General features: G+C 47.4%; 1 protein-coding gene across 1 annotated transcript in view; it reads left to right on the top strand.

The window, feature by feature from the left end:
• Positions 1-1,189: 1,189 nt before the first annotated feature.
• The window catches only part of CPNE4 (copine 4), a 521,121-nt gene continuing 509,699 nt past the window's right edge, over positions 1,190-12,611 (top strand). Inside the window, exon 1 of the mRNA XM_004704001.2 lies at positions 1,190-1,233. Within this exon, the coding sequence (XP_004704058.2) occupies positions 1,211-1,233 (23 nt within the window). The 5' untranslated portion in view covers positions 1,190-1,210. The remainder of the gene's footprint in view (positions 1,234-12,611) is intronic.

Raw genomic sequence — 12,611 nt, 5'->3', positions numbered from 1 at the left:
CACCGTTTAAATGGCCTTCTCCTGCCGTCAGCAGCAGGCTGGGGCTGCAAGGCTGGTGGTGGGCAGAGGCAGGCAGACAGACAGACACAACCCGGAGAGGAGGGACGAAAGGGGGAAGAAAGATCCTCTTTGTAAAAGTTAGCATCGGCTTGGCAAAATAGGTTAACTCGAGAAAAGTGGATTTCCATGAAACCCAGTCGTCGTTGGCAAATGACGGATACCCAATTCCTGATTGATAAACCCCTTCAAAAGCTTCCCCTGCCCTCAGGGCCTAGAGAGAATGGTGCTTTTAATATTGCTGGGGTCACAATTCCCCGGGAGAAGCTGGTGGAAACTATGAACAATGAACGCACTCACCAGTGTGCAAACACCACTTCCGATTTCAGGGCTCTGTGGACCTCACTGAGCCCAGAGCCGTCTTTCTCCCCCATGAAGAGCCCCTTCCTGAACATTTTTTAACTGGATGTACTTACTCTCTGTCGCAAACTTCTTTTGGAAAAACAAGGTATGTTGACATTCACCCCGTTGTGGCTTTCCCCCATCGAGGCAAAGAGGCTCGTGGGGCTGGGGACACTTTGGGAGGCACCAGAGCCGTCGGGACTCTTACAGGACCACCACAGAGCTGTGCATTTGCCAAGCGTTCCATGTGCCATCTTCCTGCGGTGTCTGGGACACACTCTTCGAGGTGAATGGCTTGTCCTCAGGGGCGGGTGGAGGTGAGGAGGAAGGATTAGGGTCACGCCCCAGGGGGTTGGCAGTGAGGGAGGTGTGACTGTGTGTGCCAGTGAGCATCCTCAAAGACACTTGCCCCACCCCCCTTCCCCCGCTGCCCCCTGAGGCCTCTGAGCCCAGATTCCCCGATGGGCTGCCCAGGAAGCTGATGGACTGAGCTCATCATGTGACACGTTGGCACAAATAAGAGAAGACCTCTCATTGCCACGCCTGGTGGGGAGCCAGTGGTGCCCCAGGCTTTTGCCCAGATGTCCTCCAGCGCTCCAAGCCCTGAGCCATGACACACTGTCTTCCCGGGGCTGACTTCCTAGGACCCGCGGGACCCTATGCACAGGACATGGTGGGCGCTGATCAGTGAGGCCCGTACCTGCATTGGAAGTGGTCCGCACAGCTGCATGCAGGTGCATCAGCAAGTCTGGAACTGGGACCTGTAGGCACTTCGGGATACGTTGGAAACAGAGACACAGCAAGGATCAACATGGAAGACCCCGAAGCACAAGGGTAGGACTTGCCCCCACCCCACCCCCGTTCCCTCATTTTCCTTGTTTCTTTTTAATCGTTTCATTAGGGGCTCATACAGCTCTTATCACAATCCATACACACATCAATTGTGTAAAGCATATTCATTGCCCTCATCATTCTCAAAACATTTGCTCTCCACCTAATCCCCTGGCATCAGCTCCTCATTTTTTCCTCTCCCTCCCCGCTTCCCCTCTTATGTTTATTTTCTCCCCCTTCCTTCTTTCTACGTTGCCTCCAATTCTTCCCCCCATCAATCCTTCCTTTATTCTTTCCTTCCTCCATCCACCCACCCCTCCACCCTCTCTTCCCTTCTCTCCCGCTTTATCCTTTCCTTCCATTTTTCTTTCCTTTGCTCGCATCCACTCTCCCTTCCCATCCACCCTTTCTCAATTCACCGGGCACTCTTGACTCCCCTTTCTTCACAACATGCTAGCGAGACACATATTTTTGTCCTGAGTTACCTTCCAGCTCCTACCTCCTCCTGTGCTTGTCTTTTTTTATCATGGAATCAATTAGCATATGCTGAATGCTTATTGAAGGGCAGGCGACTGTCTGAGAGACAGAGTTAAAATCATAATGGACTTTACCCCCAGGAAGGTTCAAAGGAAATCGAAGATCATGTTCTCAGCGTCTGGAGAGCCATTCTTTGATAGCACGACAGTTACCTGAAGCGGCAACATGGAAATGTGAGGTTGTGTAAGACAGTGTGGGCACTGAAGCGGGCTGAGTGGGCTGAGAAACTGGACTTCAGTTCAGAGAAAGGGGCAGTTTTTGTGGGGTGGATGGGTTTAGGGAAGTGTTGACAAGGAGCAATGTCAACCGGGTCTCCAAGTAGGAATTTAATGCTCAGAGGAGAGAGAAAATTGCATTCCGGGATGATTGATAGCAGTCAAAGCTCAGTGGTATAGTCTTTTCCTAAGAGGAAGTTCCACGGGGAACTGGGTTTCCTCTTTTTGGGCTCCCTAGTTGTCTCCTTCCCTCCTGGGCTTTGCTGTCTTCTCTCCCATTTCTCTCCCCCCCAACCCCCCACCCGCTGCATACCCCCTCCCTGCAATCACCATTTCTCCTCAGCTCAGAGGAGTTTGGGGGAATCATCTGGTTCTCAGATCCTGTGTCTATCAGTAGAATAACCATTCCATATTGTGGGGGACATGCCGTGGAGGGCCAAACTGAAGGGCATGTGTCAGAGCCTAACTCTCTACTCAGTGGTTCAAATGCCAACCTTTACATGTGGTCAGATCTTGGGTGGACAAAGCACCAAGCCCAGGCTAATGATTGTGGCACCCAGGAGAGCTTGGAGAAACTGGAAGTCGAGGATTTGGGTTGGGAGTTTACACCTTTGTCTTGTTTGGTCTGCTTTTCTTGCTCATGGAAGTGCACATAGTCTCCGATGTTTCTGTAGATGTGTGGGATAAACGGGAGTACTCTATCGGTGAATCCCAATCCTCCATAACATACCTCATGAGCCTGGTTCCTAGTCTGATGCCTGGGTCTTTTAGAAAGTGCCTGGTCGGTCCGTTGTCTAAGCAGCCTACCGGTGGACGCTGAAGAGTCTAAATTCATTCCCTCTGAGGCTGGCACTGCTCTGTCAAATTCCGTCTGATCGCTTCTGGTGGCTTAGTCTCCTCGGCAACAGTGCTTGGGAGATACAGGGTCGCTGAGAGTCTCCTCTGCTAGTGGCCTTGTGAATTTTACCTTAAGTCAAGGAGACAGTTCTTTCACCCAGCATTGGCTAGCTGCTCAGGACGCAAATTGTATTGATACATGATGACTGATGATTGAAAACTTCACTCAATGGCACCACATGAGAGGGCTTCAGACAAATGAATTCCATGACATTTTCATTTTTCCACGAACATTTTGGAGCCTCTCAGCTTATATCGTGTGTGTGTGTGTGTGTGTGTGTGTGTGTGTGTGTGTGTTAGAATAACGGCTCCTTTTCCATCCAGAAACAGTGTGATAGGTTATTTGACCTTCTTTCCCGTCTTTTACTGGGTAAAACTGGATGTAAGGGTTACCTTGTATCAGAAAAGACAGGGAAGTCATTCCTGGTGGCAAATGCTGGCTTCACTGTAAGCTGCCCTGGAATTGTCTTATTCAAAAGCAATCTTGAGATCCTTCTAACTCAACCCCCTAGGTTATATCGAAGGGAATCTCGACCTGCAGAGACACATGCTTGCAGCCAAAAGGATGCAGCAGTTTAAAGGCAAACCAGGGTTTGAGGACCAGTACTCTGACTCCCCGAAATAATTAGATGTAGAAATTCAAAGCACCCCTTTCTCAAAATAATTTAGCAAAAGAATGATGGAATAATACATTAGTTATTAGATTCATGAGTAAATGAAATGGTTCTGCGTTACATTGCCTTTAAAAAACGGACAAAGCAAACCCTGCCACTGATTGTCTGTTTTTAAATACAAGGTGAAGCAGACCTAGTCCATTTACTCTGTTGACTCACAGCACCCCACCCTCCCTGTGGGTTTCCGAGACTGGAACTCTTTATAGGAGTAGAAAGCCCGGTCTTTCCCTCGGGGAGCTGCTGATGGCTTCAAACTGCTGACCATGCAGATCACAGCCCAGCGTGTAGCCACTAAACCACCAGGGCTCCTTACATTTTATTAGGAGCTTGATTTAACAGAATTTTAGGGGCTAAAAATAAAACCATGAGATAAAAAATTGTTTTTGAGGACCATCCCGATTGTAGTTGTGAACCAGCAAGTTGACCCCAACTCTCCGTTGCCGTCCGTGCAGGTCTGAGTAGAATGCCCAGTGTTTTCTAGGCTGTCATCCTGAGGGGAGCAGTTGCCTGGGTGTTTCCCCCTGAGAAACAGCTGGGCAGTTTAACCTCCCAACTTCTGGCTAGCAGTCGAGCACTTCAACATTGGACCACTCAGGTTATTTGTTTCCCCCCAAGATAGATCATATATATATATAAAACAGGGTCTGCTTGAAAGTTATTTTCCGTTTTCAAAAAACAGTCAGATATTTTGCCAACACTGTTCTCATAGCATGATAGACCGTAATGACTCTGGAGACATAGCAAGGGGCTTCGTGGAAACTTCCATGATCTTTTCTTTCATCTTCCATGAACATATTGAAGTCTCTTTATTTAAAACTAAGATCATTAAAAGCAATCCAACAGCTCAAAAACTATTAAAGAACTGTTTTGTGAGAGACAGAAGCCAGGAGCACAATGTATTAGGTATTTTAAAAGACAACGGAAGTATAATCTCACCATAATACCTTAGAATGTAATCAAATCAGCAATTAGACTAAATTTCTTACTCCTCCCTGGCAATGTGAGAAGAGAGAGATTAAATAGTTTCTGAATTAAAACAAAAAAGCATTTTAAAGGAAGAAAGACAAAAGAAATAGAAGTGGAATAACATTAAAAATGGGGGAAAGAAAGAAAAATCAGATATTTTAATGAACAAAACCTTAATTCTGAGTCCAGGTTGTTAGTGCCTTATCTCTGTAGACTTCCCTCAGCTGCCCTGTAGGCCAAGGCCCCCACCTCTGGGGAGTTCTGAAGGCTTGATGCCTGCACTCCCAGAAACAAGGTCCAGGGTAGATGGAAAAATTTGGTAGGGGAAGGGATGGCCTGGGGCCATTTGCTTTTCCCTGAGGGAGAGAAAGTAGTGAGGGAGTATTCAGAGAAAGCATGGATCCCAGCCTCCCAGCCGGAGGATTTAGAATAAGGGTTTACTGCAGACTTGCCTCTTGGGGTTCTTCCGATAGTAGCCATAGCTCTTAGAGCCCAGAGCCCCTTTGGGGATCCCTCAAGATGGTACCCCATTCTTCACCTGAGGAGAGAGTGGTACAGGATGCGTTGATTGGCGGTTATGTTAGGCACAACCTACCTTTGCTTCAACTAAGACCTTCGCTTTTGGTTCTCACCCCTCAGAGATACAATTGATGTCAACCCCATACCTTTACTGACAACCTAGGCTGGTCCCATGAGAGGAGGCAGGGCAGCTTCCAAATTAAGAGTGCAGTCTCTGGAGCTGGGGTGCCTGGGTTCAAGCCTGGGCTCCTCCGCTCCCACCCAGGTGCTCTTAAGACAAGGGAACGCAATCTCCCCATCGCAGCTCCATTATTTGTCAATCTGGACCAATATTAAGGACAGTTCCCAACTCGTATATCATGTGACTCATTAAGTGAGAAGAGTCTTAAAGCATCTTTCAAGTGTACAACAGGAAAAAAAAAAGTTCTTTAACTATTTGCAATCATTATTATTTTAACCTAGGGACACTGGGCAAAGAGGTAATCATATCTGGAGGAATGGAGGTTTAAACTGAGAAATATTTCTCAAATTGTGAAGAGGGAGTTGGCCTGTGTATTCTAGCAAAGGATCAGCTATGAGGTCAGAGGATGCGTCACTGGTGCCCCCCCCCTGTCTCCCCACCCCCCTTGCCTGCCCCTGCACATCATTGGTTTGGCAAGAATGGAACCGAGGTTTCCTGATTCCCCAGGAAGGAAAAATATCTAGCCAATTGACTTTCCCTTTTTAAAAATTAAATTTCTTTTAGATCCTAATCACTGACAAATTCTATGTGGGTTTCATTTGACTTTTAAAAACAGTTTCTGTATATTCAGGAACAAATGCAGGTAGCAAAACAAGTCATTGTTTAAAGAAGCAGAGCGGATGTGAATTCTCACATGGCTACTGTGACCCAGGCTCTCTTTTGGGTGCGGGTGTCTAAGCTGCTTTCAGTTGACCCCCAACGATTCAGAGCAAACCCATGCACCAGGGACCCCAACGCTGATGTGAGCCCTGCCCCATCTTCGCCTGATTCCCATGACCGGCTGCAAACCAGACTCTGGTCATGATAGTATTTTTTGTTGACTAATGGTCGCAAGTATGATGCCAAGCTTTTCTCCTCAGTTTGAGTCTGGAAGCTCTGCTGAGACCCGTTGATCATCAAAGCATGGTGCAAGTCTCCACAACTTTCACTGGTCATACATTGAACCCGAGGCTCCTGCAGGACAGGAACCCTGGTTGACCGTTTGGCTGCTAAACCAAAGGTTGACAGTTCTCGCCCACCCAGGGCCTCTGTGAGAGAAAGACGTGGGGACTTGTTCCTGCAGTGGTTTTTCCAAAAACCTCAAACTCACTTCCATCGAGTCGATTCTGACTGGACGGGACCCGACAGGACAGGATCCAACTGCCCCTGTGGGTTTCTGAGACTAACTCTTTCCGGCAGTAGAAAGCTTCATTTTTCTCCCATGATTGGCTGGTGGTTTTGAATGCTGACCTTGTGGTGACCTTGCACTTTGTCCTTGGGTAGCAGGAATTGACTCCGTGGCGTCTAACAAGGTACAATTTCTTTCACTGAACCATCACTGCCCCCTGCAGCATCTTAGGCCACATTATTAATGTCATTGCAGCTAGACAGGAGCTGTGGGACCTGTCGGGTGGGGTGTATCTCATGATGAAGCATCTATGCTCCACGAAAACGCCTTCCTTTGTTGCACGATGTCATTCTTTTCAGTATAATTGTTTCCTTAGCTCGGTGACACCCATGAGGGGAAGGAGAGGGTCAATTTCCTACTGCTGCTGCCTTACCTCCCAACGTCTGTTTATCCAGGGGTGCCCCCTCCCCGTGGCTGTGCCAGTGAGCTGGGGCTCAGCTTTCTGCCCTTCCCATGAGAACGCCTGAAGCACAGACCAGCCAGCTTTGTCAGAACGCCGACACCCATTGCATGTGTGTGTGTTGTCTGTCGCTGGTTTTGTGACAGCACGCAGAGAAGTCACTGTCACAGAGACTACAAAGGGGTACTCATTGGCCCTTTATACTAAAATATTTGTGACGCCCTCTCTTAAAGATTAGACACCTCAATTCTGCCGGGGAGACGGAGGAGTCCTTCCGCGATAATACAGAGGATCGGGCATCGCTGACTCTTTTTACAAAGGAGATCAAGGTGCCCTCAGGGCTGATGGCAGTCCTGTGTCTCATTTCAGAGCTTCAATTGCACCAGCGTGGGCAACGGTTCTCAACCTGTGGGTTGCGACCCCTTTGGGGGTCGAACGACCCTTTCACAGGGGTTGCCTAAGACCCTTGGAAAACACATATTCCCGATGGTCTTAGGAACGGACACACGGCTCCTCTATCCATCTCCAGGCAGGTCCGCCCACATGCAGATACACCCCGCTGATGAGTACCCGCATGAAGACTGTTACCCATGCTACACCATGTTTCAAGACAAAATTTTATTTTTTTTAATTAGAAGGAAATATTTCACAATATATAATTACATATCATCTTTCTGATGAGTCACGGTGCTTTCATTATGTTCAATTTGTAACCATAAAAATACATGCTGCCTATCAGATATTTACCTGATGATTCATCACAGTAGCAAAACGACAGGGATGAAGTAGCAACGAAACTAATGTGATGGTTGGGGGTCACCACCGCATGAGGAACTGCATGAAAGGGTCGCGGCGTGAGGAAGGGGGAGAACCACGGGGCTAGGGGACCTGAGCTAGAGAGTTTCTGAGACATCTCTTCTCTCTTTGATATGAAGGCCTTTGGAGGCAGTGGGTGGGGCCTACTAGGCAACTCTATTCTTGCCGGGTGTGCTCCCCATCCTGGGGGGCCTTTGAAGCCAGCAGGGAAAGCCATGTGCCAGGAAATCCCTGGGGCTTGCAGAGAAGAGTGTTCCTGGGTTCCTCTGAGAACAGGGCTCTGGAGACTGGAGGCTTCTGGGTCCAGGCAAATATTTACTATGAGAGGGTGGTGTCAGACCAGAGGTTACTTCAGCCCTGATTTTGCTCTTCTCTGAAACAAGAAACAGCCCTGCTGGGCTCCTGAACCGTGAGAACATGTGTCCATATCGCTCCTATTGTGCCTGTATATCTTGTATTGGGGATCGCTCCTAAGCCCAGCCTCTGGCAATAGAGGCCTGGGATGGGAGTGACCCGGACTGAGCAAAGCTGTAGGAACAGTTGAGGAAGGGTCACCAGGTGTCCTGTGGGTTATGAGTACACAGGGATGCCTATCATCTTTTCTGGATCCACATCAGAGCTAACCCTGTCAGACTCAAGCTCCAATTGCCTGAGATGACCCAAGCACATGGTATGCCTCTCTCTAAACCCTCGTCTGATTCACCCACTCCGGCCCCCGGCCACACGTTGTGGATTCTCAATTATCAACACTCTCAGTGGGAAATCATCCCATGGCGGTGAGTTTTAGAGGAGCCCTGGTGGTCTAGTGGACCACATGTTGGACTGGTAACCACAAGGTCAGCAGCTCAACTGCTCTGAGGGACGCAGAAGAGGCTTTCTGCTCTGTTAAGATTTAGTCTTGTACGGCCCCGCCTGATCAGCCCGCATGGGAGCAAACCAAGAAGGGAGTGCAGCAGACCTGCAATGAGAGCAAAGCCAGGAAGTCCCTGAGATGGGGGGTGGGGCAGTAGACCGCTCCATCCTTGACTGCGGGAAGAGCAGTGGAGTCTTGTAGAAGGCATGCCTCTCGGGCACTGAACACCGAGCACTAAAAGGGTGTAAGTGCTTTAGGTGAGCTGGTCCTGGGAGATGGATGCGCAAAAGAAAAGGGGAATGGGCGATGGATTGTATCATGGCCTGCTCGCTATTTAACAGAGGGATCCTCCCCTACTCGGGGGACAGGACAGTACTTAGACATGGAGCTATTTGCATGGGCTCTTTCCCCCCCCTCTTTTCTTTCTCTTGTGGTCAGATAAACAATCCCAAGAAGGTTAGGGGGGTGGGTGGGATAGGGGAGGGGCAATATGAGAGGTGAAGAGGAGCAAATAACAACAGAGACAGGGGAACAACATGGTATCTAAAATTATCAGTGAGGAGAGGGTAGTGTTCCCGGTCATGTTTGATCAATTGAAACGTATCCAAGAGGAATTGCCAGGAGGCGAATGATGGATACACATGATAGTGGGGCAGAAGGAAAGAAATAAAAAAAGAGCAAAGAATAAGAAAGTAAAAATTATTTATATAGGCATAAATATAGATATGTATATAGGTATAAATATAGGTATAGACTTTGGGCCTCTACTTAAATCTTACCTCAGTACAAGAACAGTTTGTTCAAATAATGTGGCATTATATGATACTCACCTTCCCGAACCAATTCCTGAAGACAAAACATATGTATGAGCAAATGTGGTAAAGAAAGTTGTTGGTGCCCGGCTATTAAACGATACAGCGTCTGGGGTCTTAAAGACTTGAAGTTAAACAGTGGCCATCTAGCAGGGAAACAATAAAGCCCACCTGGAAGAAGAACACCAGCCTGTGTGATTATGCGGTGTCAGCAGCAGTTGGTATCATAAATTCAAAAACAAGCAATCAGATTGACTTGAAGGAGTGTAGACAAAGTGGAGACCCAAAGCCCACCTGTCAGGTAATTGTATAGTTCTCACAGAGGGTCTCATCTGGCAGGGAAGATGTCTCCAGGGTGCAGGGTAGCACGGATAAAACACATAATTATCCTCTAGTTCTTCTAATATTTTCTCCCCTTACTATTATGGTCTTAGTTTCTTCTCATTAATCTTGTGAGACCTGTGTATGTTCATTTGTATAATTAATGTCATTCGATGCATAAAATCCAAGATAGATAAAAATAGTAATGGGAGTAATGACTCCCTGCGAGAGTGGGAAGCGGAGGGAGGGCAAGGGGGATTCGATAGCAATGATGACTATAACCCCACTTGAGGGGAACGAATAACATAATTTCAGGTGAATGGACACATTGGATGGTATAAGATATGGCAAAATAATAATAATCTATAGTAATAAGACTTCCTGGGGGGCAGGGTGGGGAAGGGAGGAGATAAAGGGAAGCTGATATCAAAGAGTTCAAAAAGAAAGAAAGTGCTTTGAAAAGATGGTAGCAGCAACTGTACACTAATGCTTGATCTAATTGAATTATGGATTGTTATAATATCTTTGAACTCCCAATAAAATGATTAAAAAACAAACAAAAAGATTTAGTCTCAGAAACCCATGGGTACAGTTCTACTCTGTCCGAGTAGCCTCACTCTGAGTCAGCATTGACTCTGTGGTAGTGAGTTCATAAGGTGTCACCGAGTCCAGGTGCTACATGCTTCCTTTTTAAAATTTTATTTTATTAAAGAAAATCACTTTATTGGGGACTCGTACAACTCACCGCAATCCATCCATCCATCCATTGCATCAAGTACATTTGTACATTTGTTGTCATCATTCTCAAAACATTTTGTTTCTACTTGAGACCTTGGTATCAGTTCCTCATTTTCCCCCTCCCCCCACCTCACGGACCCTTGATAATTTATAAATTATTATTTTGTCATATCTTACACTGTCTGATGTCTCCCTTCACGCACTTTTCTGTTGTCTGTCCCCCAGGGAGGGGGTTATATGGAGATCCTTGTGATCAGTTCCCCTTTTCTATCCCACCTTCCCCTTACTCTCCTGGTTTCACTACTCTCACCATTGGTCCTGAGGGTTTATCTGTCCTGGATTCCCTGTGTTTCCAACTCTTACCTGTACCAGCGTATATCCTCTCGTCTAGCTGGATTTGTAAGGTAGAATTGGAATCATGATAGTGGGGGTGGGTGGGGGTGGGGTGGGGAGGAAGCATTAAAAAACTAGAGGAAAGTTGTATGTTTCATTGGTGCTGCTATATTGCACCCTGACTGGCTCATCCCCTCCCCACGACCCCTCTGTAAGGGGATGTCCAGTTGTCTATAGATGGGCTTTGGGTCCCCACTCCGCACTCCCCCTCATTCACAATGATGTGACTTTTTGTTCTTTGATGCCTGATACCTGATCCCATCGACATCTCGTGATCACACAGGCAGGTGTGCTTCTTCCATGTGGCCTTTGTTGCTTCTCAGCTAGACGGCCGCTTGTTTATCTTCAAGCCTTTAAGCTACATCCTTTCTTATCACCATTCTTTGTCATTTAAGCCTCACATCAGGTCATATGCTGCTGGTTCTGCCTGCATTTGCCAGGGGAGGAAACCGATATCTCATCACTGAAGTTGGATAAATCGTTCAAGGCTCCACATGCAGAACAAATTATCTCAAATTCAAATTCTGGTCTTACATCCAGATGGCAGTGTTTCAGCCCGGAGTTAACGGCAAGTGCCACAAGGCAGAAGGGGAAGGGTCTGCTTCCTAAGGGTGCTTCTCCGCTTTGGCACTGTGGGCATTTTGGTCCAGGGGATTCTTGGTTGTGGACTGCTGACCTGTGCCCGGTAGGATATTTTAGCAGCTTCTCTGACCCCTATCCACCTGGGGACAGTAATATTGCTCTGTCCCTCCACCCCATCTCCCAATTGTGAGAACCCCAAATACCTCCAGACTTGGGCAAATGTCCCCTGGGAGTTGGCATTGACCATGGCTGACTAAGCGTCATCTACCCAATTCACTGTTAATTTACCTTCGAAGAAAAATTCCATGCAATAATTTCCTTCTTGTTTTTCTTGGGCCTGTTGGCACCAACATTCTGTTATGAATGATGTAGGTCCTCCCCCCGCCTGGTTGACCTTGTAGAGTGTGTCGCTGGGAATCCCTTCCCCTTGCTGGCATTCTCCCAGAATTCCCAGACACTCGGGGGCATCCTGGGGAAGAATTAACAGCCAATCAGCCATGGAAGCCGTGTGCTTGTCCCTGTGCTAAGTGCCTCTCCTCAGGCAGTAAAATGCTTCAGTGGCATGAACATATGGCATCAGGCTGGGCATAGAGCAAGTGTGCCGGGGAGGGGACAGGCTGTGCCAGGGTTTACAGAGCAGGACTGACCCTCTCCTCTGAGCCACTAGGCTGGACTTCCTCCAGGGTCATGTCATGTTTTGTTTCTTTAATAAAACACCCTGTAGACTTTGGCATCTGCCTCTGAGAGAGACCCAGAGCAGCCGTGTGTGTGTGTGTGTGTGTGTGTGTGTGTGTGTGTGTGTCACTGGCAGCCCTTACCTCTCATGGCAGGCAGGCTTCCTGGGGCCCACTTCTGTTAGGTTGGAGGGTGTGGGTAGCTCAGTGTTGACCCACTGTGTCTGGTGTGCTCCACCTCCCACAGGTCCTAGACCCATGAACAGTAAACTCTTTGAAACAAACAAACAAAAGGATTAGTCTCATAAACCCATGGGGGAAGTTCTACTCTGTCCTAGCAGGTCATTGCTAATCAGAAATGATCGGATGGCCGTGAAGGATTAAGTGTGAACCCTTATACACATATCATATAATTCAATTGTTCAATCATATCAAGACAAGTTTTACAATCATTACCACACTCAACCTTAGAATGTTTTCTTTTTCCTTGTACTCAGTTATTAGTGTAATTATTTTTTTTCAATTGTGGCAAAAAAATATACACAATAAACATTCTCTAATTCCACAACTTCTAC

The sequence above is a fragment of the Echinops telfairi genome, unplaced genomic scaffold (assembly GCF_000313985.2).
Source record: "Echinops telfairi isolate 266 unplaced genomic scaffold, ASM31398v2 ScPeMD7_7420;HRSCAF=8458, whole genome shotgun sequence".
Classification (NCBI taxonomy): domain Eukaryota; kingdom Metazoa; phylum Chordata; class Mammalia; order Afrosoricida; family Tenrecidae; genus Echinops; species Echinops telfairi.
Note: the sequence above shows the minus strand (reverse complement) of the source record. Positions and strands in the feature narration are given on the sequence as shown.